Below are 26,739 nucleotides of genomic sequence, written 5' to 3' on the forward strand. Positions count from 1 at the left end.
AAGAAAAACAAATGCTGGTGCTGGTGTGCTAATCGAACCTCCACCTGTCTCCAATATACACTCACCGTCTACTTTATTTGGTACACCTGGCTAGTACCCGGTTGGACCCCCTTCTGCCTTCAGAATGGCTTTAAATCTTCAGGGCATAGACTCAACAAGGTGCTGGAAACATCCCTCAAAGATTTTGGTCCATATTGACACGATAAAATCGTTGCTGCAGATTTGTCAGCTGCACCTCCATGATGTGAACCTCTCGGTCCACCACATCCCAAAGGTGCTCTATAGGATTTAGATCTGGTGACTGTGGAGGCCAATTGGGTGCAGTGAACTCATTGTCATGTTCAAGAAACCAGTTTGAGATGATTTGAGCTTTGAAACACGGCGCGTTTTCCTGCTGGAACTAGCATCAGAAGATGGATACACTGTGGCCATAAAGGGATGGACATGGTCAGCAACAATAGGCTTTGGTGTTTAAACAATGCTCAAATGGTAACAAGGGGTCCAAAGTACAGCAAGAAAATATCCCCCACACCATTACACCACCACCCCCAGCCTGAACCGTTGATACAACACTCAAAAAAATAACTCTTTCAATGAACGTAATTAAATCATGGACAATATTTCCACATGATTAAATCAATTTCTTTCAAGATTAAGCAATTTCATGGTCCAACTTGATTTACTTGGGTTGGGTCAGCATAATCTATTAGGATTGATACTACTAATTTATAAGGTTTGTTACCAACTTAATTTACTTGGGTTGGGTCAACGTAATCTAATAGGATTGATACTACTTATTTAAGGGGTTTGTTACCAACTTTATTTACTTGGGTTGGGTCAACGTAATCTATTAGGATTGATACTACTTATTTATAAGGTTTGTTACCAACTTAATTTACGTGGGTTGGGTCAATGTAATCTATTAGGATTGATACTACTTATTTATAAGGTTTGTTACCAACTTAATTTACTTGGGTTGGGTCAACGTAATTGCTTAAAGCTGAAAGAAAGCCATTTCATCATGTGGAAATACTGTCCATGATTTAATCAAGTTAATTCAAAGAATAACTTTGAGTGTTTACACATTTAAAACGTTTAGAGTGAACTAACAGAAACAGAATTTCAACCGTCTACAGCAGGGGTTCCCAAACTTTTTCAGCATGAGACCCAAAACAGAAATGTTGTGGTCCTAAGGGACCCAAGCTCAAAAAATGTCATGATTTTCCATAATATGTACATTTATAAACAAAGAATGCAACACACCATGAATTTAAAATGTAAATGAAAATATTTATTTAATTATAAAAGTGCATCGCAGCAATTAGGTTTCTCACCATAACAACCTTCCCTTTGAGCTTGCCCAGAAGAAATAAGGATCAAAGCAGAAAGACGAAACATGGGAAGTGCAGTCAAGTATATACAGTACAAATTTAAATTATACAATTATCAAAAGTGCAATATTAAGTTTGTCGCTAGCTCAAAAACTATGTACACACAATTTTAAACTATTTTAAATGAACAAAGAACAAACATGTTCCAAACAGAAAGGGACAAAACAGTAACTGTGCACTAAGTGCAGTCAAGTGTATTCAGTTAATCACAGGTGAAACCAAATTTAAATGATCAGAAGTGCAACATTAAGTTTGTCACTAGATCAAAAACTATGTACACACATTTTTAAAACACTTTTAAATGAACAGAGCTGTTTTAAAACACTGAGAGACAAAGAAACTCCAACACTTGGCAACTGATTAACTTTCTTTTTGTGGAGGCTGACTTGATATGATGCCCTCAGTGCACCTCTGTTCCCTTTGAATGCCTGAAAATAACAGAGAAGATATTATCATTAACATTGCTGGGTTATTGGGTGATTTTTAATACCAGCCGGCGTACGCTGTATACCCAATGTGGACCTGGCAACCGCATTTATAGCGCATTACATTACATGTTACTTGTTAGACGCTTTTATCTAAAGCGACTACATAGTCAATACTGTGGGGAATCCCCACGGAGGGATTTTGACATGGTTGTTGCACAAAAGACCCAAGCGTGCACAGAAGAAATCTGAGAGCAGACATTTCACGAGCGCACAGAAACAGCCTGAGTGCAAGGAGAAGGTTTTAAACTGGAACACAGGAAACCTGTAAGCGCAGCAATATATCTGAGTGCAAGCGTACAGTTTGAGCAGAAGCCGAGCAAATCTAAGCGCAAGCAGGCACTATTTGAGTGTGAGGACAGGGTTTGAGGGAAATAAATACATATTCTGAACGTGAAATCAATAAAGTGTGCTCTCAAATTTAAAGACCACGCTCTTGAATAAAGATAGGGAATAACCCCCATATGTATTCCTATGTGCATCCCACTGCAGCAGTCACGGCCGTGCGGCTGATACTTTCTCTCGCTTTCCTTCTCATACTGCCTGTCACTTTCCCTCTAATCTTCCTGTGGTTATTGTTTTGAAACACCGCTCTGTGCCGCTGCAGAATGTAGTGGACTCGCGGGAGCGAGTAGAGGACGCGCGAGAGCACGCAGCTGGCGGGCCGCTCCGGGGCTCAGTCTGCATTTCATCCAACTTTGCATTAACGAAACAATTTCAGAACAGACCCTGTCAAACTCACAAAAACACAAAACAAAAGATTAAAATGAGTGACTTACTTTTCCGCCGTCAAAACACTGCTTCTTGAAAGACTCTTCTTTGCAGATGAAAAAATCCTTCGATTTGTCCCGATGCAGAGGATGTTTTGTTTGGAGATGCAGGTCCAATTTATTCATTTTCAAGCTTTCGTTACTGAGCACCTCTCCTCATAAAACACACTGAGGCCGCTCCTCTCCATTTCAACAGCTTTTGTGAAGCCAACGTTTAAAAACTCCTCTTTGTATCGTCTTTTTGCCATCATGTACGATCGGGATTAATCAACAGACAACAAACAGACAGCGCAAAAACTTTCGCGGTGGACGCGTCAGAGCTGATACAAATACAATCTTTTATTTTTAGTTTATTTGTATTTAGAAAATTAAATCATTCAATATACAATGCTATATTGCATAATTTCATTTTCAAAATAAAATACAAAAATTATAAAAAAAATTGTATTTGCAACGCAGCCATCAGCTCTGACGCTGTATATGTTTAGCAATGCATTTAACTGGCGACCCAATCAAAACGGAATGGGTCGCGACCCTGAGTTTGGGAAAGGCTGGTCTACAGTCTAGTGAGCTTCAAGGGTGGAAACATAACACAAACGCGAGATGTTGAAATAAAATTGTATTTCACAAAATAGGCAAAGATAAACAATGCTTTACGCTGACAGATGTTATTAAATATAACAGTGAATATATATTTCACAAAATAGGCAAAGGTAAACAATGCTTTACACTGACGGATGTTATTAAATATAACAGTGAATATATATTTCACAAAATAGGCAAAGGTAAACAATGCTTTACGCTGACAGATGTTATCAAATATAACAGTGAATATATATTTCCCAAAATAGGCAAAGGTAAACAATGCTTTACACTGAAAGATGCTTGAAAAAATTTAGTTTCTTCCCAAATATTAAAATGTTTCAACAGTAGACCAATTAAGGCAACATGGTAACATCTGCCTCCTCGCACAGCCCTCTGCTCAGTGAGGTCCACGTAACCATGCTACAGCCAACTTTGAATGCTTACTTTTATACTTCTTGCATATAATCAACATTTCTGTCAAGGTGAGTCACTCATTCTCTGATGGCTGCGTGTTTGGAACATGAGGCGATCCCAAACAGTGACATTAGGCACGGGAAAGCAATGTTTTGAGGACTTGTCCTTTTGTGGATAGTCTGTTTCCATCTAGCTCCATCATTATTTTCTGCAGTGCTTCAAATCTAAACTTCAGCTCTGGAGGGTAGCTCAAGTTTAGAGCATACACGAGAGCAAACATCATCGCCACCGCAAAAGATACGTTTCCCAAATCATCCAGCACTTCGACCCCCTCCAGAATGATCCCAACGTTCTCGGGGTTATCCCCAGGCTCTGCACCTTCGTGTCGAATGACAAATATTCCGAAGAACATCTCTGCCATTGCCGTTTGACTGCTGTTGTCAATGCTCTGTGAAAAAACAAATAAGAAGGAGAGTGATTTTCACTGATGTGCATTACATCCCATTTCTATAATGTGTCATATCAAGCTTTATGTAGTTTGGGTTTTCCAAATTGAAAAAAAAGAAAAAGAAAAAACACTGTTTCCAAAAAGCATTAACACATCCAACATCATCAAGATGTAAAGGCAACATTGCCCTAAGGGTTAGTTTTAGAGGAAACACAATCCATTCCAACTATGATAATCCTCCTCTTTGTGAAGATAAAAAAGGTAAATCAACATACCATGTATTCCTTCACCAGCTTCTCTGGATCTTCGTTGAAGTACCGGTAGACACAAAGACCTTTGAGGATGCATTCGCGTCTCACGTCAATGCTGTCAGTCTAAGAATGCAGATCAGAAAACATACAATAAAAAAGCCCATTAAGAACAACAAGCAGACTGGGTTTCACCATTTCACAAATGTTTTCTTTAAAACCCTGAATGTAATATTGCACTTTAATTAAATGGGTTTAGTTTTGACAGATAATATACTATGCAATTTAAGCAATACATTTTTCTAAAAACGGAAAACAATTAGTTGTTCATTTGAGGAGACCTGTCTTATTTTGAATATTTAAAATAGCTTTTTATTGAAGAAATACTAAAAATAATTGATAGCTGCAGCCCTACAGTACACTCAGTGACCATTGGGGTAGGAACATCTGCCATTTCCATGAAAGACTGCTGTCAGGGACGGCTTTGTAGTGCGTTATTTTAGGCCTTCATAATAGTATGCCGCTCACTCTGATACAATGACCCCCACTGGGGGAATGGATGTGGTGCTAAGTGTCAAAAACATATCGAAAACATAATGCTCCGGATGCTATTCATGGAACATCCTAGACTTTGTACAGCTCCTACAGTTTCTTTGTCACCTTTACATTGTTTTCATACCTGGGTTATGGGAAGCATGATGCTTTTGATCTTCTTCCCTTGAACTCCACCTTTCTTGGTATACACGTCGATCAGGCTTGTAGAGTGAATATCCAGCAAAGAGAAGAACTTGGATTGCAAATTAATTGTTGTGTTTCTCTTAAATTCTGCATTCACCTACAACAACAAAAGAAAAAACCCACAAAACTTAGATTGGCTATTTTGATGTCACTGTTTACAGGTTTGATTTAGCAGTTCAGTCCGTTTAAGACATGCAATTGCATAAATCATGTATTTATTTATATGATTCCTGCATACAAATGCCACTGTACATACAAAATTCAGAATTTGTCAATATGTCTTTTTATATGGCACAAACTGTGCAGTCCGTAAGCATTCATTGTCTACTATATATATCCCAATAAAAGTAAAAAGGGGACGTTCCTTCACACATTCATTCACTTACCTCACGCACATGGAAGAGAGCCGGCCACCTGGTTTTGAAATCGGCTATCATTGGTGCCTGCCGAACAACCTCTTGCCTTCTGCATGCAAAGGTCTTTTCCATCAATGTTGCCACCTTGTCCTCATTATTCCTTTGCATTACTTCTGAGAGGAAGGTCACTCTTAACTTTTCAAGCGTCTCTGCCGTGTCCCCGGATGGGTAGCTGGGGCAGTAATTCACCTCTGCTTTTTTCGGCTTTTTCACACCATAGCCAGGACGGCATTTGCCATCAGGTTTGTGTTTTAGAGCATTCACTACAACTTCGGGGCATCCAAGCTTCTAAGCTTTGTTCGGTAGTTAGCAAGTTTATTTTCCAGCTCGTCTTCCATCCGCCATATCCAGTGAAAGAACCGGGTGCTTTCAATGGATGTGATGAGACAAGAGCTTTTGCTACCTCCTCAAACTCACTGTCAGACAGGTAGACTTTGTACTCTATAATCTTCTCAGCTAAGCCATCAAGAATGGCAGATTTAAGTTTGTTGTCATGACTCAACAATGTTCCGTCCGTTTTGAAAGTAGCGTTGGCCCTGTCCAGCTGTAGTTCAGTGTCGTAAGAGAACCGGGGCACAATGAAGACAGGGGGCCATCCAGATGATCTTGACGTGGACTCAGGAGAAGACAGTATGTCAGTATTGACGGAGCTTCCAGATGAGAGAGATGAGGAGTCATTTAGACAGCGGGAAGTGGCAGCAGCTGAGTAGGGAGGGGGCAGGGAGCCAACAGACTGTGCAGGTGCAACTGATGTAAAGATGACCTTGATGGAACTTCTGTCCTGGACATCTGATGTTGACAGCAAGTTGGTGAATTCATTCCCAAACTCAGCATCCATGAATTGGAGCCTGAATTCCCCTTCTATTCCACACTGCCTCTTAATTTTCTGTGTGAGTTCAGTGAAAGACTCTGGAATCCCATCTGGAAGGATCAATCTCTGGGAACTGTTTTCTCCTAAAATGATTCTGAGCTTCACTGGAGTAGCCATGCCACGGCCGTCTGTGAAAGAGGGATGAGAAAATTAGCCTACATGTTACACAGAACCTTTTTTTCAAGGGATGCACAAGGGTTAATCTTAATTTCAACAGAGCAATGAGAGGACAAAATAAACATTCAACGTTAAATCTGTCGGTTACCTCATGTGTCTTTTTAATGTCACCATTCTGAGAGGTCCAACAAAGTAGTCTGCCAAAGGATAGTCATCTGCCAGTTCCTCAAGCTCAATCAAAACAGTTTCTCTTGCTGGACTCAGCTCAAAGGCTCTGAAATGCTCCCTATACCACCCATAAAGCCTTCTCACCATGAAACATAGTCTCTCCTGTACAATGCAAATCTGAAGAATCTCTCCAAAGTCTGGCAGTCCACTTGTAGACCCATTAGCAACTATCATCCCATTTCTGAATGTTACCCCTTTGCTTGACACACACTTTGTTAAGTGAACTTCAGTTGTACCAGGGAAGTTCTGTGCAATAGTCTGAGCTATTTCTTGTTTCAATACATCCAAAGGCACTGTTGAGACCCTTGTGATTTCCAGGGCAGCTTCATCAAAACTGGATGATACCAGTTGATAGGAAATCATTAGCTGATGCTTAGTAGCTAGCGAGAGGGGCACATTTTTAAAGCAATTGGTGTGTCGCGCAACCTGCGACACACCAAAAAAAACTGTGCTTGGCCTCAAAACGCATGGTCCAGAGGCCCACAAGAGGACCAAACATCCTGATCAGTTGTGGATAGTGCTCCAGATAATGATGCTTTGGTAGCAGTCGCACATCAGGAAAGAGTTCTTGGTACTTTTATCTGTGCTCTGAAATCTTGCCCTCAAGATAGGCAATTGACTCATCTGTTTGTGTTGGCGCAACCACAAGCTCTGCAATGTCTTTTAAGTCTAACAGTATTTGCCATGCAATTTCACCCTCAGGCACCAGATGCCCAATTATGAATGGGAGTAGTCTCAACAGAGCCCAATTTTCATGGGCATTCCCACCTATTGTTTTTCTTTTAGAAAATGTGTGTGAGATCACATGTGGCCTGTTTGTTTTTTTCTGCCCACTTATAGGGGAACTGGAGGATAGATTTGTTGAGGGTTTCAACATTTAAATATTTCTTAGATATCTGCAATGCCAAACAACGTGCAAGCTCTACTGGCACTAACCCCTCAAAAATATCATGCATAATATCTGGAGGATAACCCGTGTGAATACTGAAGTGGTTAAGAGATTGAGTGATGGAACAATGTCTTTTCACCCCAAAACAGCTTGCCCCATTCTCCTGCGCTGATTTCACATGAGAGTCATGGAGTTCTTTTGTCCTTAGACTGAATGCACCTGACTTTACCTCTTTTGTTTAAATGTCTGTACTTGTTGCTGTGCAAAATCGGCAGATATATCCACAAGAAAAGCTCTCATTGAAACCAGCTATACTGTGAGCTCCCAGGTTGTCTGCCGCAACAACCTGAATGGTGCCTTTAAGACATCTGCCAAGCAATGGAATGAAAACCAACATGTTCTAGAGTTATCATATCTTGAAGAAGAGGATGTAAGACACGGTAATAACCATACTTCTTCACATCATCAGTTTTACACAAGACCGCCAGGTAAATCGAGGATAGTGATGAATGTGAGCCTGGAGGCAAATTACTCAAAGTCCAGTAGATTTCACAAAGCTTATGCTTCTTGCGAGAAGTACCCAGAGGATTGCAAATCTCAAAGTCATCTACGTATATAGTCAACAAAATTCTTAAGTCATCCCCTGATAAAAAACCGTTTTCCTTGAAGTGTGAACCATCCTGGGAAGATTTGTAAATCTGTTGTTCCCCAGTCCCCCTATTACTCTGCTGCACTCTGTGGTTTTCAACTACCTTGTCTACAACATATTTCCTCTGAAAGAGCTGCTGCAAAGACTTGAGTACAGGCACATACTGAAAACTCAATTTTTCCTTGGCATCAAGTATGTACTCAATGGGTTCTACAACATTAAAGCTGTCTTTGTAATACTGATTGCGGAGATAAGATGTCCTTAGGGGACCACCTTTCCCTATGGCTTTGAGCAAGGGGTTTGATGCGCAGAGAGCAGTGGCTACTTCTGTTATCACAGACTTATCAGTTGTGGGACTATGTTTCTGAAATACACCTTCAAGAATGTTAATGGAGAGGGGCAATGTTGCTGAACTTAAGTAAAGCAGTTCTTCCAAAAACTCATCAATTTTTGTACCCAGCACATGTGCAAAATGCTCTAACTTGAGCAACGATGCAGCAAAGTTTTTCTCAATTACTTTGGAAGAGTTCTGAGTTACATCCACATCACTACTTGAACAAGCACTGTGTACTTCAACTGCAGAGTCATCTTGATTATGTGCGTATTCCTCGGGATTATCAGAGGATTCTTGTGCAACTAGAGTGGTTCTAACTACACCTGGCTTGAAATCTTTCAACGTATGCGGTTTGTGTTTCCTGTTTTTGTGAGAGTGAAATGTTGCGTATATATTTGTTTCAAAACTGCAACCCACAAACATACAAGGAACAGTCTCATGACTCTTAAAATGAGTTCCAATGTGTACAAAATAATCCCTCTCCGTAGGAAGTTCGCTCGAAATGCACAAATGACAACTGAATATTGACAATTCCAGCTGCTCCTGAGAGTTTTGTTTGGGATGGGTTCTATTTAAATGAATGTGCAAAGCATTCCATGTCTTAAATGTACATGGGCAGTTTATCTGTGGGCATGGATAGCGTTGCCTATGCCGGTGCTGTAGTCTAAAAATGATTTAGTAACTCATATCTACCAGAAAGAGATTCACTACACTCCTTACACCTCCACATTTGCCCACCAAAACAAAATCACCAGCAAAAAATTAAAAAAACATTTCAATCTTGAACTTGAGAATGGCAGATGACACATTTTACCTGCAGTCACTGATGAAGTTGGATTGCAGACACAGGTACGGTTAGACAGGACACTCTTGCAGCCGGACAGCAGCCACAGGAACTTTTGCAGTCACAAATTGCTGTGAAAAATTGAGAGACCAATCAACATACATGAAAGTTAAGTTTCACAGAGAACTCGCAATATTGCTGTAAATTAAGACTCATCATTACATCTGCTTTTTTTACACCGAACCTTATCAGTCCTCTTATCAGACAGAAGTTGACAAATTACTTAGTCATATCCAAACCAATTCAACAGAGTTCTTCAATTTAAAAAGACATGGATCCAGCCTAAGTGCTAAGCTTTAAAACTGAATTAACAAATCACATTAAATAATGTGATGACAGAACTGTAAACAGAATTAACATTACTTTTTATTTAAAATATATAAATAATATTTAACATCAAAAGAAACAGCACCATGGTTGTTTTATAGCTGAAACTTTAACAAAATAAATAACTCAGTTACCTCTAATCATTAACCCATGTTTGTATAATTATGTTAACTCCGTGTGTTGCTGCTTGCTTACATAATACCTGACGTGGAAATGTTACTCGTGGAGGGGGCTATAGAGCTACTAAAAAAAAAAAGTCGAAAACGGTGCATTTCTGTCTGAGTGTGGTGTACTTTTGCAAGGTGTGTGTGTGTGTGTGTGTGTGTGTGTGTGTGTGTGCTGCCCCCCCTCGCACACAGACGCTAGATTGGAAAGATCGCATTTTGCAGTCTTTTTGCGTATTAAAAACGGAGTTGGCGAAACTAAAACTGCAATATAATGTTTGTGTAGCATAATACATATAACATATGTTTTAAATGTCTCCAGTACCGATACAAAGACTTATAACATTGGAGCTTAACGGTACCAGAGTCTTAATAATTATAATTCCCGGGACTCCTTTGATTAATACCGGGGCTCGGTACCTACTGAATTGTTACATTATCCTATATTACTCAAAGTTGAAGTGCTTGTTTTTGCCACTGACATGCACAAGTATTATTATTAAGTGCCTGACAACATTATTACTGAAAATGCGTGGACATCAATATTTAAAATCGAGGAATATTAAGGAAACGTTGCCGATTTTCAGCCGGCTCTTTGTCACTGCAGTGCAGGCAGCATGTATGTTACTGGCCCGGGGGTGCAGTGACACCGAGCCGAACATAACTATATGCTGAGCAGGGAGAGCTTGCGGAGAGACGGAGAGTGCGACTACTGACACTGGCAGAGCGGCTCCCGTCACGTAACATTAACTGCCGAGCGAAAACCACAGTGGCAGTCAGCTCCGCATGGCAGCTAGCTTGACAGCTAATTTACGTGACACAGCCGAATAACAGCGCAACATTCCTTTGTAAAAGGGGCTGATATTACTGACCTATAAGCGCCTAAGAACACTTTTCGTTTAACTTTCCCAGGGTAATGCTACCGTCATTTAGTTTTCAATCCTGATATCCTATATTTTAACCATCTCCCTAACAGGCTGTTACAGACTAGCTAGTTAACGACGTTAGCTTTAGCATGTTCATCGGTTCATTCGGCTTTTTAAGTGAGATACAAAATAACACTAAATAACAAATTAACTATCAACGTTACCACAATATCGCTGATGGACTAGCAGTTGATGACATTTAGTAACAGCTTCACAGTTAGATGACAATGTTTTCTGCATACCTCCTCCAACTTTCGCCAACGGTCTTGCTTGTCTCAACGATCCTCTCTCGCGATGATGATGGTTAAGTTTACGGTTACGCCCAAATATCGCGAGTGCACACAGGATGCAGGGAAAAACCTTTCCCGCCAGATCGCGGTCAAAAATAAAACAATGGCAGAGTCTGGCAGAGTTCTCTTAATACATCCATGGAAGTGTCAAGGAGCTGTCAAGAATGTAGCATGCCTTATTGTTCAAGCCGTGTTTGTCGTTTCACATCTTTACAACCGTGAACATTTAAAAGTAGATAGATTTTTGTCTCTTTTACATTAGTTGGTATCCAGTTTATTGGTGGTTCTAGCACCACCTTCTGCTCTGGAGAGGGAATCATATATAACCTAATCCCTTTGTCTCAGTTTACCTCAACATGAATGAATCTAATAAATGTGAAGTTGTTGCGATTCATGCAAACCATACATGTTTTCATCACGTTCATCTTGGAAACATGGAATTATTACGTTGAAAATACATGTTACATTTTATTTGATGTAACAGCCAGCCAAAGTCCTTTTTTTGAGTGAAGGCAGGATGGATCCATGCTTTCATGTGGTTTACCACAACTTCTGAACCCATTGTCCGAATGCCGCAGCAGAAATTGAGACTCTTCCAGATCAGGCAACATTTTTACAATCTTCTATTGTCCAGTTTTGGTGAGCCAGTGCGAATAGGAGCCTCAGTTTCCTGTTCTTATCTGACAGGAGGGGCAGCCTGTGGGGTCTTCTGCTGCTGTAGCCCGTCTGCTTCAAGGTTCCCTGTGTTGTGTTCAGAGATGTTCTATTTCGTATTTGGCTTCGCCCTCTTAGGCTATCGCTAGTGGGTAATCCCCCTGCGCCCCCGCGCAGCACTGAAACACTTGTAGTCCACGCCCACCCGCAAGGTGGGCCCCACCCTCGGGCCTCCTTCCGGTATAAATAGGAAGGAGGCCCGGCAATCTGCTCCCTCTTTTTTTCAGCAAACCAGCACAGTTACTGAAGCACAGCAATTGAGAATCATCATGAGCAACAACTGCGTCCGTGATTGTCCCTCATGTGGCTCTGGGTTCATAATGAGTTATGACCTGCGGAGATAAAAGCAGTGTGCGAATCCTGCCGGGGGTCAGAGCACGCGTACGCGGCTCTAAACCAGCAGGTAGCACACACTGCGCTCGTCTCCCCCCGGGCGACAGGAAGCGGAGAGCGGACACTGTTGCTGCTGTGGCCGAGGAGGACGATTGGCCCGTCCAGGCTTACGAGCCCGCGGACGGGGCCTCGTGTCCCTGGGGGCAGAGTGCCGGGCAGGAGTCCGAAGCAACTCCTGCCCCGCCTCCCTCCACGGTTCACCGTTCGGTTCTCCCCTCCCTCCTCTCCCCCGGACGGGGGAGACAGAGTCGGAGCAGGGTGCCAGCTTGGCGGCCGAACATGCTTTCCCCCTCTCCGTCACCACAGCGCGGCGGCGTCTGTTACGGAGACGGCCAGAAAAGTGCTACTGGACGCTCCAATCAGCCCGGACGGGCTGTTCGGACCCCAGTTCCACGCCATGGTGGAGTCCATGAAGACGGCCGCGGAAAAGGGGGACGGCATTCGCCAGCATGTACAGCTGGCTCCAGTCGGTTGAGCTGCCACAGCGGCACCAACACCCGCAGCAGCTGCCGCGTCCACGCCGGCCACAGGAGGCCGCAAGCGGAGAGACGCCCACAGCAACCGCCTCGGCGGCTGCAGGGGCTCCGTCCCACGTCTCCGCTCCCCCGCCACCCCAGAGACAGGGTCTTGCGGCGGCGAGTCAAAGGGGAGTGAGGCTCCCCCGCTTCTGGTCTGCTCCACGAGAGCCTCCAAGGAAGCGGAGCCGGTAATTAAGCCGGCTGCCACTAATCTGTTGATTAAGTAGACAGCAGGGCTCGCTGCAGAAGCCTGCCGGTTTTAACATCGGTTAATAACCTGCAGAGCTCGCGGCATTCCTCTGTCCGAGATACGCCTCCTACACACGTTCATAATAAACCCATGAGCGCCGTTATAACGCCTCATGTGGGCAGCACTGCACACACCTCCATTCATCCCCTGAGCGTGTACACGCCTCATGATGAGAGCCGGAGTGAAACGCAGCGTGTGGAGGCTCCATGGCGTGGCTCGTTGCCATGACGACCACAGAAAATCTCCAGCATTAGCGCCTGCTCTTAGAGTGTTTCTCAGAGTGGCAGCGCGTGTGTCTGATGGACAGATGGATGAGCAGGCTGATCAGCAGAGGATACGTCCTGCAGTTCGCCATCTCTCCCACGCCCACCCGCAAGGTGGGTGGGCGTGGACTATAGGTGTTTCAGTGCTGCGCAGGGGGATTACCCAATAGCAATAGCCTTAGAGGGCGAAGCCATATACGAAATAGAACATCTCTGAACACAACACAGGGAACCTTGAAGCAGACGGGCTACAGCAGCAGAAGACCCCATAGGCTGCCCCTCCTGTCAGATAAGAACAGGAAACTGAGGCTCCTATTCGCACTGGCTCACCAAAACTGGACAACAGAAGATTGTAAAAATGTTGCCTGATCTGGAAGAGTCTCAATTTCTGCTGCGGCATTCGGACAATGGGTTCAGAAGTTGTGGTAAACCACATGAAAGCATGGATCCATCCTGCCTTCACTCAAAAAAAGGACTTTGGCTGGCTGTTACATCAAATAAAATGTAACATGTTTCCTGTATCCCATTGAACTGTGGGGGGGGACCACAGTTCAATGGGATACAGGAAACACTCCTGTTATCCCAGGAACAGTATTGCACTCCATTCAGAGCTGTGGGAACTCCTGTTGAAAGAGGATATTTCCAGGGTTCCTCAAAGGGAGGAAAATCAGGGGTTTTCACTCCCGTTATTTTTCTAATCCCGAAAAAGACTGGGGGAATGAGACATCCTCGATCTGTCAGTATTCCACATGCTGACGATCAAACAGGTGCTGGAATGTGTTCACCAGGACGACTGGTTCACTTCCACCTGAAGGATGCATACTTCCACGTACCCATCATCCCGAAACACAGGAAATTCCTGCGTTTTCCATTCAGGGAATATCAGACCAGACAATCGTCTGCTGTTCGGATATTTCCTGGCTCCTCGCATTTTGTGTAGAGAAGGCTGGAGCCACTACACAGAGGAGGGATGAGAGTGTGGTTTTTCTCTGGACGACCTGCTATTTGCTGGCTCGCTCCAGGGAGGAAGTCGCTTTACAGACGGTACATCTCGTATCGCATCTGTCAAAGCCTGGGTTTCATAATAAATTGGAAGAAGAGCTGTCCTCTTCCCTCTCAGACAATCGTTTAACTTTGAGTGGAATTAAACTCAGCCAGCATGAGAGCGCGACTCTTGCGGCAGCGAGGGGAGGAACTGACAGCTCTCCTCCGTCGTGTCACAACCCACACAGCCCTCTCCGTGACGCAGCTGCTCGGCGTTGGCGTCAGCTGGTCACGTGATGATACCCCTGGGTCTCTTCCAACAGGGGGACTCCAGAGGTGGTTCATTTGCTGCAGAAGCCTGCTGTTTTAACCTATTGGTTTATAAACTGCAGAACTCGCGGCATTCCTCTGTCCCAGATATGCCTCCTACACACGGTCATAATAACCCACGAGCACCGTTATAACGCCTTGTGTGGACAGCATGCACACACCTCTCATCCCCTGGGCGTGTATGCGCCTCATGATGAGAGACGGAGTGAAATGCAGCGTGTGGAAACTCCCTCGCAGCCCTTTTGCCTCACGGGCAGCGGCGGCGATGGCGTGGCTCGTCACCATGACGACCATTACGGCACTTCACAGAGAAGCCTGTCCCCCCAGCAGTTCCATGGGATACAAGAAACACTCCTGTCATCCCAGGAACAGTGTCTTGCGCGGTTTTTACGCCCGCTATTTTTCTAAATCTTGGAAAAGAACGGGGTAGTCGCCCCGTTGTACAATCAAACATGTGTTGATTTGCACAGACAACAGGCCACGGCTATGGAAGCAGCCTACCTCAATCGCCAGGGAGGAGTACGATCTGCGCAGCTTCTGAATGCAACCAGGCGGCTGCTGTTCTGGGCGCGCACAGATGTTGCTCTTATCAGAGCAATGTATATTCCCGGCGAATTGAACCGAGGGGCTCGCAGAGCGCAGCAGCCGTGTTATGCGAGGAGTATACGAGACTCAGACCTGTGTCACGCGCACTGGCGCATCAGTGGGATTTGGCTTTGGTGTTACACACACCAAGCAAAGCCCCATTTGAACCTTTAGACCAGGTTCCCCTTAAACTGTTATCAGCCAAAGTAGTATTACTTTTGGCTCTATAAGCGAAAAGGGTGAGTGATTTGTCTGCTCTCTCTGTGGCTCCGTCAGGCCTCCGGATCCAAGGAGATGGCAGTTCGGCTGTTTTACGCCCTAACCCGGCTTTTATGTCAAAGATCATCACAAGCTCTTTAGAGTCGAGAGTGATCACCTTGGATGGCTTCTTTCTCCCTCCTTACAGGTCGGAGGAAGAAGCCACGTCTCATCTCCTCTGTCCTGTGCGCGCGCTGTCTTGCTATGTGGCGCGCACGGCTGCCTTGCACCATTCTCAGCGCCTGTTTGTGCACTATAGAGAGCGCTCGATCGGGCAACCTCTGTCTGCACAATGGCTGTCACACAGTTTGTGTGAGGCTGTGTCACAGGCATGTCTCCTCTGGAGTGGAGCCCCCGGAGAACATCAATGCGCACTCCACCAGAGGAATTTCCTCCTCCACGGCTTTGCACGGAGGAATGTGGAGTGGAAGATATTTGCACTGCTGCATCTTGGTCTTCCCCCTGTTCGTTTATTCATTTTATTTGAGGGATGTCTCCCATTCCTCTCTGACACACCCTGTACTGGGTGTCCTGTCGGAGTGAGTGACGTCAGGGAGCCAGCTGTGCGCCTCTCTCCTGCCTCTCGGCACGCGGAGAGCGGCCCTTTTCCCCTCTTATAGGAGGGATGTTCCTTTTTCCTCTGACACACTTTGTACGGAGTGCCTGGTCAGAGTGAGTGACGTCAGGGATCCAGCTGGGCGCTCTCCTACCTGTCTGACACGCAGAGAGCTGCTGTTCCCCCTCTTTGATCGCTGGGCAAGGTGGGACCTTCGTCTCTACTTTCTCACAGCGGCCGGTATGTATTGTTCCCAGCCTTCACACCGTCGGGAAGATAGGCATGTTTGCTATGTTCCAGGGACGGTGATGCGCCATTACGCATGGCACAACAGGCAGGGGGTGTTATTCAGCAGGTGTGTCCGTGCTTCTAGTGCCGGGCGGACCCAGTGGGGCGCAGACTACATCATGCCACCCTTAACCCAATAGCGATAGCCTTAGAGGGCGAAGCCATATACGAAATAGAACTGAGGTTACCTACTGTAACCCCAGCTTCTATGAGTAGATGGCGCAGCCCTCTAAGCGCTGGGCCCCACTGGCTCTACGAATAGCTGAAGAAAAGTTATTTGGTATGGGAGCAGATTGCCGGGCCTCCTTCCTATTTATACCGGAAGGAGGCCCGAGGGTGGGGCCCACCTTGCGGGTGGGCGTGGACTACAAGTGTTTCAGTGCTGCGCGGGGGCGCAGGGGGATTACCCAATAGCGATAGCCTTAGAGGGCTGCGCCATCTACTCATAGAAACTGGGATTACAGTAAGTAACCTCAGGTCTTCTGCACACCTTGGTTGTAACCAGTTTGTTGGAGCCATAAATGCATGTGTCTTTGTTTGTATTTTATCTGCACGTTTAATTAATGATGCAGTTCCAACTTTCTACACAAGATGGAGTATTCACTTGTGTGTGTGTATAAATGTAATCACTAGGTGATCAGGTGCAGGTGTTTTTGAACGAAAACAAACAGTTTTCGACCGTGTCGGCAGAAGCTTTGTCAATAGGAGCAGTGTGTGTTAAACCTGTTTGTTTTCAGTGTGACTGGCGTGCATATATTGGTATCTGAATGGTAGCAGAAAGGCTATATGGACAACAAAATAAAAGGATCGATGGATTGAAAGATATACACTCGTATGGACATTGTTTTGTCATCTGGAACACGCGTCCGAACTTAGTTCTCCCGTTCCCATCCCTCAGTGGCTTAATTATGGATAAAGTTAAAAGCCACTACACAGCAGAGTCCTGCCTCGGGTCGGGTACCCGTGGGTACCCGAAAAAAAAACTGTGAATCGCGGGTGGTATTCTTTCAACAAAAAATATTCTGGTACGGGTAAAACAAAGAAGATGCAGGTCGGATCGCGGGTGTTGCATAAGAAATATATAAAAATGATAATTTAATGTAATGTTTAAATCCTATGACCTTTCCCCCGCGGGCCCGCGCATCATCATAACATATGCGCCGCCAATCTGCTGCTGAGCACGCCACATTCAAAATGACTGAGCCGGTGAAGGCGAAGCTCTCCAGCGGAGAATACAGTATTGCCGAAAACTCTTCATCAAGAGCAAAATCCATTGTCTGGGAGGCTTTTGGACTCATCCTAGATGGAGAACACAACCAGGTCGCTGGGTTCGCTGCTTGCAAGAAGTGCAAAAAAGTGTTGGCCTATGATAGCCGCAAGCTAGGTACTTCATCATTGAAAAAACATATGGAGTCGAGCTGCGCTGCCAATGCCACAGGTACAAGACCAATCAATCAATACTTCACCAATAACCGTGATCTTAAAGCAACCAAAAGGGAAGACAAGGAGACGGTGTCCAAATTAGCAGTACAATTTGTCTGCAGTGATGTTAGATCATTCGAAACGGTGTGTGGCGATGGTTTCACTGGATTAGCACAGGGATTGATTGACATTGGTGCGCGGGCTGGCCGTGTCGATGCAATGCAGCTGTTACCAGATCCGACAACAATATCTCGCAGAGTGACAAAATATGCAGAAGACATACGCCAAAGCATAATTCCTGAGCTGAGAGAACAGATGAGTGAGTACAATGGAGCAGTCACTTTAGACATGTGGACCGATGATTACCGGAAAATAAGCTACCTTTGTCACACAATACATTACATCAATAGCAAGTGGGAGCTAGTCGAAAGGGTGCTTTCTACGTCGGAATGGGATAGCACCTTGCGTAAAACGTCTGATAATATCAAACCAGCAATAATCCAAGCCCTGCGGAGATACAGCATTGAGGATTTCTTCACCAAACTGGTGTATGTGACAGATAGGGGTTCAAACATAGTGGCAGCTAGGGCTGAACGATTTTAAGAAAAAATTGAAATTGCGATTTTTCTGGCAGAGATTGCGGTTTCGATTTCAACCACGATTTATTTTCCTTAAATCAAGTTTCAGTGTAAATTAATTAAAACAATGAATTTCATTAAGATAATGCAAGAATGAAAACGGCTGGCAACAGATTTCAAATGCAAGACTGTTTATTAACAAAATATCAAGCATTAAAAAGATCAATGGCTCAGCAGCATCAAAATAATTGCACTTTTGTAAAATAACGTAGGCTACATACAAATTATAAATTATAACAACAAAGTGGAGCAAAAAAAGAAGTCTTACCTTAAAAGTAGTGCAAAATGGCTCAAAGGAGCTAGCTTATGAACATCAACATCAGCAGCAGTTACAGATATTCAACCCGTGTATTCAGAAACCTGTGCTTCTTCTTCAAATAAAGTGGCAAGAGGAAGTGAAATGTAAAGGTAGTAAAAATAAATAATAATCATAATAATTTAAAAAGTTTAAATTACCCTACATTTTCCTCATCAAGAAAAGATGTCAAACTGGTTAAATTATTTTACATCTAGTCTGTATACAAAAGATAAGTAAAAAAAGATCTTTTTTAATGGAACAAAGACATGTCAGGGTAAGGTGCCGATAAGAGATTTCAGGGCAAAGTGCAGAAGAACAACAACAAAAATCAATAAATCTTCCCCTTCATCCCTTCAGAGATTTTTGGCCAAGAAAACCAACATGTCAACCTTTGCTGGCTTCAGACATGCACGCTGACATGTGACAATATTGCCACTGGCACTGAACAGTCTCTCTGATGGTGCACTCGTTGCTGGTATAAAAAGGTACTTACGAGCCAACTTGCTAAGCCATGGGAAGTTGACATTGTGCACTCTCCACCAGGCCAGTGGATCTTGCTCTCCATCAATGGTAGGAGTTATGAGGTAATTGTCCAGTTCTGCTTTAATGGTATCCTCCAACTGCACAGTAGAGGAAGCAGGGACCACCTTGGTCTTAAAAAAGCTGCCCAGTGACCGCTTTCGTTTTGTAGAGGTGGATGGTGGTTCTTCTTCTGCACTCAGGGGCATGGTATGGGTTGTGACACAAGCCCTCTGCTCCTACAACACACAGTAATAAGAGGCATCAATGTTTTGCTATCAGTTGTGATTAAGACCAACGAGGCATTTTGTCTAAAAGTTTAAAATGTCAGTAGAGTATAGTTAAAAAAAAACTAAAAATACAACTTTTTGTTTTATTTTGAAACAACAAAGAAAAAGGACAGCTTACCTTTTGTGCCACCTGTTCCATTTCCATCTTCACTCTGTCTTTGATGTATGGGACATTCTCTTCGCTTATGTAGCTTGTCTTGAATCTTGGATCAAGGAAGGATGTGATGTCCAAGAACTCCTGTGTCACTGGGTCGCTGTATTTCTCTTCAATGTAGTGGAGAGCTCTTGATTTGATCTCCTTGGTGAGATTCGTGTCCTGGTCAGTTTCAGCAAGCGTTGCTGTTCTGAGGAGATGGAGCACTGGCTTCAGGTATGACACGCTTACGTAGTCCTCACCTGAGAGGGCGTCTGTGAACTCCTGAAGAGGACCGAGGGCATTGTTTACAGATTCAAGTACATCTATGTCTTGCCAAGTGGGGATCAGGTGCCGCGTCTTCCTGTCTTCAGACAGAACCTGACACAGTGCCTTGCTCTGCTCCAACACCCTCCCAATAATTTTCTGCCGTGAGCCCCATCGTGTCGGACATTCAGTGACCAGTGACTGTTGAGGTAGGTTTAAGTCTTGCTGTGCCTGTTTGAATGCCCTCTTCTTCTTCCAGCTGTGAGTGAAGACTGCAACCAGCTGCTTGCAAAGTCCTGTGGCCCGTTTGATTCTTTGATCATCTTTGACAGCATTTTCTGGTGGAAAACATTACATGTATTACAGTATGAAAAGCCATAAGGATAGCTCATAACACAGAATTCATAACATATTGATTACATCTGTTGTCATCTTGTATTAAGTTCAATGACGTTTTTTTAGCAGCAGACGTCAGGTGGTACTACCACAGTAAGTTATTGCCCATAAATTAATTTGTAATTGGTAATTAATGTACAAGCAAGGAATATGCTTTTTAGATATTCCACTAAAAAACAAAAAATCATTTAATTCGTAATATAGTGGCATCAGCTGTGGTTGCACCACCCTGACATCTGCTACTACAAAAACGTCATTGACCCATTAGTAAGGGCTTCAAAAATAGGGGAGACCGCCTTTGCATCTCTCGGCAATCCGCAATTAAACAGAAGCAAGCAGTATTGGGAGGTTTTAAAGTTTACCCATGAAAGGGTTCATTTTTCTCACTAGGATAAACAGTATGTTAAAGTAGCATTGCGCTAACAGTTGGTCAGCTAACTACAGCTTGACAACAAACCTCTCGGCGCTTCGTCCCTCCCCCCTCCCAACTGTGTTTGAGGGCAGAGTAATATAGCAGAGACTAGGGCCTCTGCGAGGATAATACGAACTCTCACACTTGTAGTAACTTTGTAAACATACACACTCGCACGAACACACATTCTTGTACTTACCAATTGCAAGATGCAGCCTGTGTCCGAAGCACTGCAGTCTGGTCCATTGGTTAAGTTCCATTGCTTTGATCATATTTGTAGCGTTGTCTGTTGTTATGCACGTCTGGGCCTCTTCTTTTAGACCCCAGTTGGCCAAGCACTCCTTCAGCCCCATGGCAATATTCTCCCCTGTATGGTCAGTGGGGAAGTATGCTGTCTGCAGGCAACGGCTACACAACTCGAAGTTGGCGTTGACGAAATGCACGGTCAAACTCATGTAGGGCTCGGTCGTTCTGCTTGACCACAGATCAGTAGTTGACGCATAAAACTCAGTGTTTTCCAGATCATTTAGAACTTTGGCCTTACATTCTGTGTAGAGCTGTGGGATGGCAACTTGATTGAAGTATGTGCGGGAGGGCAGAACATACCTCTTATCCATTGTGCGTAGCAAACTTTTAAATGCGTCTTTGGTCACTGTGTTTACATACACCATGTCCTTCGATATGTAAGTCGTTACGGCAGCGGTAATCTCCTTGTGTCTTCGGCTAGTTTTTTCATAAGGCGTCACACTGGCGAACGATGATGTTATTGTTGGCTAACTTGCCGAAGTATGGCTGCTGCTTGATTTTTCACGGTTCTTTTTCGCCATGCACTGCTCATACAAGTTCAGGTGGTGAACTCTCAAGTGGCAATGTAAATTGGTGGTATTGCCAGCCGATGTAGCCACTTTTACACGACATGTTTGGCACATCACCTGTTTCTGGTGTTCATCATCATCCTCAAATCCAAAATACTGCCAAATGACCGACGTGCTGTTTCTTTTTGGTATTAATTTAGTCGGCTCCGCTTCTGCTCCCGCTTCTGCCATGCTTGAAATTTAATGACGAGCTACACACTGATTGGGGTGGAGAACACGTCATCTGGTCACGCGCAGGCTGCAGCTTTCTGATTGGTAGCTGGCACAGAGCCTTGGGCATTCATGTGAAATTATTCACGAAATTATTATTATTATGCACCAAGAAAAACCGCAGCTTTGACGATCCCAAAATCGTGTTGTCTGAGATCGCGATTTTCGGTCTAAAACGATAGATCGTTCAGCCCTAGTGGCAGCCCTTCGCTCCGTCACAAGACTGAGCTGTGCTGCACACATCCTTAACACCGTGCTTTACACTACGATCGGGAAACCAAGCCAAGAAGATGCGTTCGGAGAGGAAGTGACTACGCTTGTCACGGGGGCAAAGTCACTCGTAACTTACTTTAAGCAAACGAGTCTCCAGAATCGCCTTAAAAAGACGTTAAAAGCATCAGTGGAAACACGCTGGAACTCAGTCCACACAATGCTCGAGTCGATCAGCTGTCAATATGAGGACGTTCGTGCACTGCTGTTGGAAAGGGGGGAAGAGGGTCGTCTGAACGACTTGAGCGAAGACACTTTGAATGCAATGGTGATGTTTCTTCAGAGATTCAAGGAGGCTACTAAGGCACTAGAGGCATCCAAAACTCCAACCCTTCACCTCACCGCTGTGTGGCTTGATCGCCTCAAACGCCACCTGCAACCATCCTCCACTGACAACCTGACATTCTCCTCTCTGAAGGCAAAATGTCTCACAATTCTGGTTGAAAAGTACGAGATACACCTCCTGCACAAACTGGCCATGTTTTTGCACCCAAAGCTGAAAAGTCTGAAGCTGCTTGTGGAGGAACATTCGATGGAAACAGTGCACAACGAAGTGCGGCGCCTTGTGAACGGTAAGGCCGAAGGAAAAAAGAAAAAAGTGATCTCATAGTTTATTTCATACTCAGGGTGTCCGCGGGGTCTTAAAAAGTATTAAAAGTTGATAAATCAATTTAGCGAAAATTAAGGCTATTAAAAAGTATTAAACGGCATTTTCCAAGGTATTAAGAAAGTTCACAGCAACGACAACATCAAACACCCTTTAATTTACTGAAACGACATGTCTGGAAACCCCACAAGGCGGCCCCATGCATAGCGCGCCGTAAAATGCTGCTTATTATTTTAAGTTTCGTTGCCTTGCTCCGCTCTGTGTGTGGGGGGGGGGGGGAAATAAACGACTACGGTAACGGGTCCCAAGGTGGGTAGACCGGCATACGTAACGCTCTGGGGATCCAACGGCAACGTGTGTGCCCTATATGATAATTTTCTGATAACGATGAAAGAGCCCGCCTCCCTCTCCCCACGTCTCCTGCTGCTGCTGGGCTGTCAGAAGAGGGGGAGAAAAAGAGAGGCAGTCACCGTTTATTAAATATTATTATATTATTATACAGAGAACAGAGTCATTATCAATTTGTTTTAAAGCTCAATAAATAACAAAGAAGACCTCTGACCGGCACTTTCCTAATTTTGTACGGAAGATTTAAACTTTAACGGACATGTTGACCGGCGGACATTTTTTTTTACGGAAACTGCCGCACGGTCCCCTCGTTCCTTGGAAGAGGCGGAGAGGTGGGTGTTTTTCATCTGCTGGTGGACTACCTGAGAGATACAGCAGGAGAACACGCCGTACACCACGGAGAATAAACAGAAGGGCAACCATGGCAACCATGCTCCGGGGTCTTCTTCGCTGCTTTAGGTGTATTTCGGGCGGCAGCAGCGCCACTTACATGCCTGACATATGTACTACATCGTTTCCAGCATTTACAGCGGTCTAGTGTGAACGGACACGTTAATGAATCGAATGCGTGTGAACGGAAGCCTTTTTTGCGCTTGCGTATACGCTTTACCGTGTGGGGCCGGGGTCTAAGCCAAACTATATCCGGTCACAGAGATCTGCTATTTTAAAGTAAAGTCAACACATATAGACCCTAAATATAGTCTATATTAAGAACGAGAAAAGTCTTAACATATATATCCTTTTTTGTAAACATATTACAAATGTGTGAGGGTGACGACGTCCTATGTGCCAGGGCTTAGCCCCGGACAGCCCCAGCCCAATTTAACCCCTGGGTATTTGTGAGGGAGCTCCTATATGGCATTACCCCGCTGAAGCTCACCAAAGTTTAACATATTTCATCGTTCAAAGTTTTTTCAATTGTTTTGTTTTTGGTCAAATACTGGTTTCTAATGTTTTCTGAGGAGTTTTACTGGAATGAAAGAGCACAGAGTCTACAGAAGCAAAAAAGCAGCATACTGCATTAAACCTGACCTTCACAGAGAGGTTGAAGTTCATGTGGAAAGGAGGCTTCAGTAGTCTGTCTGCACTCTGTTTAGTTTTGCTATCTTACAATCAATATAGTAAATGTGAGGTAAAGTGTGTTGCCAATGTAACCGGTTAGAACTCAAAGTTGCGATGAGGTCTTAAAAGGTATGGAAAGGGTCTTAAAAAAGGTCTTAAAAGGTATTACATTTGACTTCAGGATTCCTGCATATACCCTGATACTGTATTAAAATTAAATTGAGGTAGGATTGGAAAAAAGTTACTATCCTAACGTTACAGTATAGCCCACTGTTACTGTATTGTATATGCTTATTCGCCTGCTTGTCTGTTTTCATCATTTAAAATATGAAATGTAAAATATTAGGAAATCTATTTGTAAAGTTTATAAAATTGCATATGCTTAATCTTGCGCCCTCTATTCGCACCTCTCTAGACATAAAAGAGAGGCGTGCATCGCCCACACAACATGTTGCCACTGTCAGTTCAGCACCGCCCGAGAAGAGAGCTAGACAATCGGAGGGATTATCCGACGTCGAGGATTCCTCTTCCAGCGATGAGTGCACTCAGGATGAAGTGAGCGCATACATCAACTTCAAGTCACCGAGGCAGGAGAATTTCGATGTTCTCAGCTGGTGGAAGGAGCATGCAACCAGGTTTCCAAATGTGGCACACATTGCTCGTTCGATTCTTTCCATTCCAGCTTCAAGCGCCGCGAGTGAGCGAGATTTTTCCACGGCTGGATTTGTGGTCTCAGAAAGGAAAAGCCAATTGAAACCAGGGAAAGTTGATGACATTCTTTTTCTGCATAGTAATCTAAAGAAACACTGAGTTGTGAGATGAACATGGCGTTAGCCAGCCTGTCTGTAAAAGTCTGTTAAAAAAGAAAGTGTGTTATATGGAATATATGTTGTTTTATATGTATGTTTTATATGTACGTATATATTTCGTATATTATATAATAATACAGACTCTGTAAAAGGTTATACGTCTGTTAAAAAAAAGTGTGTTAGGTCTACTATATGTCTGTTGTTTTGGCATTAGCCAGCTTGACTGTTCTAAACAGTTTAAAAGTGTCCCTGTTGCAATTGCACTGGTTTCAGTTGGCTTCAATTTGTTTTATATCGTCAGCCATAATGATTGTAACATTAAACCAAATAAATGCACGTGATTGTTGCATAACAATATGATAACGTTCCGTTTTTAATAAGTCACGTTTTCTGGGAGGGGCGGAGGCCCATCTAATTAATGTGTCTACATGAATATAATTAAATGGAATGAACGGCATTGTATTTCCTGGATTAGGCTACCTTCGTTTTAAAGTATACTATCCAAATTTCACATATGAAATGGCCAACAATTATCACTTTAAATGTCGTAGGTTAGGCTACTTGATTATTATTATTATTATTATTATTATGTAGCCTAATTATTAACATCCCATGCTTTTTGAGCCAAATACGCAACTGCGTGTATTCATAATTGCATGATTCTCTGCATCATAAGCAGCTCGAATACATCGTCCAGCTGAACATTTATGGGAAACGCAACAAATGAATAGTTTATTTTCAGTAAGTGTTACTGGACACAGTGGACAGCTCCTCAAAGTCCTACAGCTTGTATTTAAGGCAGCGCAGCGCTCTCTCGGGAGCTCCATTTCCCTTTAATCGTGCTCATGTGAATTCTGTAAATTATTTCACTGCTCATATATAGAGTATATAGGCCTATATATATATATATGCCGGTTCGGGTCGGGTTGCGGATCTTGTGCCGACCGGTCGGGTCGGGTTGCGGAACTAATTGGCAATATGTGCGGGGGGCGGGTTCGGTATTGCACGTCGCGGAGCGGGTCTTGAAAATCAGACCCGTGCAGGACTCTGCTACACAGTTGTTATTTGAGTTACTATTGTCTTTCTATCATCTTTAACAAGTCCAGTGCCCCAAAACTGGCTTCAAAATAAAAGCGTTATGAAATACCGTAACTAGCTAAAATAATTACAATAAGCTAGAAAACAAATGTTTAATTACAAAATAACATACATCAATGTTACAATCACATTTTACTTTTTAATTTCTTTGTCCTTCTGTCCAGGTGCAGAGGCAGACCAGGGGCAGCCATGATGAATCCAGACGTTGACATGGTCTCCCCCCACAGGGTGACTATCATCACATTGCAATGTGTGTTCTGGGGCCTCATTTATAACGCCGTGCGTAGGATTCACGTGGGAAAGTTGCTTACTTAGTAGAAATCCAAAAAATAGATACAGAAATCTTCCGACATTTTCCGATTCGCCAAACATTGCGCACCGATAAGGAAAGTGCGTACAGCACTTCCTACGCCGGTTTCCCTTTATAAATCACAAACGACTCGAAATGTGGTGCAGCTTTTGCGGGCTTCACGTAACGCCCATATTTGCCTATAAATAGTCAAAGAAATGCCATTCCTTCATTCATTTTGACTGACTTTATGAAGAAGATAGCAGGAAATGACGACAGAACAGCTAAAAAATACATCTCACACCGTGTTAGATTTTGGTTATTTTGGGGAGGTCGCATATTGTTTGGTGGATGCAGTTTGAACCAGAGTTGCAGCATGGAGGTCGGTTCGTCACCAAAATAAATAAATAATTGGTCCGAAAAAGGTTCATGGCAAAAAAAATACACATAGCCTTCCTCAGGCAGTGTGTTGACACCCCCTTGATGAGAAACTGTTAGAAACGATTGGGGAATCCCTCTGGAG

At 43.8% G+C, this 26,739-nt stretch overlaps 3 protein-coding genes across 17 annotated transcripts in view; 1 reads left to right on the forward strand and 2 right to left on the reverse strand.

The window, feature by feature from the left end:
• Positions 1-26,739, forward strand: part of cUnh18orf54 (chromosome Un C18orf54 homolog) — an 83,218-nt gene that overhangs the window by 13,665 nt on the left and 42,814 nt on the right. For all 14 annotated transcript variants that reach the window (XR_013803807.1, XR_013803808.1, XM_079657703.1 and 11 more), the window contains exon 6: positions 26,092-26,155. Coding sequence is in view for 12 of the 14 variants with exons in the window: in XM_079657703.1 (XP_079513829.1) it covers positions 26,092-26,155 (64 nt within the window). In the remaining 2 variants the exon portion in view is untranslated. The remainder of the gene's footprint in view (positions 1-26,091; positions 26,156-26,739) is intronic.
• On the reverse strand, positions 1,480-11,196 carry LOC307023982 (uncharacterized protein). Of its 2 annotated transcripts, XM_079657723.1 has the most exons (5): positions 11,087-11,196; positions 9,398-9,498; positions 5,466-6,494; positions 5,021-5,176; positions 1,480-4,467 (listed from the first exon to the last, which is right to left on the reverse strand). In XM_079657723.1, the coding sequence occupies exons 3-5, from the start codon at positions 5,601-5,603 to the stop codon at positions 4,360-4,362; spliced, it is 402 nt and encodes a 133-aa protein (XP_079513849.1). In that variant the 5' UTR covers positions 5,604-6,494; positions 9,398-9,498; positions 11,087-11,196; the 3' UTR covers positions 1,480-4,359. The 2 variants fall into 2 exon arrangements, 1 of the variants encoding a protein (XP_079513849.1); XR_013803809.1 differs by having other exon boundaries at positions 1,488-5,176; positions 5,475-6,494.
• Positions 16,701-21,265, reverse strand: LOC307024350 (E3 SUMO-protein ligase ZBED1-like; the record flags this gene model as incomplete). Its single annotated transcript, XM_079658415.1, has 3 exons — positions 16,701-19,389; positions 19,559-20,178; positions 20,848-21,265. 3 exons carry the CDS (start codon positions 21,263-21,265, stop codon positions 18,985-18,987), a joined length of 1,443 nt encoding a protein of 480 aa, XP_079514541.1. The 3' UTR covers positions 16,701-18,984.

This window comes from Notothenia rossii, assembly GCF_949606895.1.
Source record: "Notothenia rossii genome assembly, chromosome: 11".
NCBI lineage: Eukaryota > Metazoa > Chordata > Actinopteri > Perciformes > Nototheniidae > Notothenia > Notothenia rossii.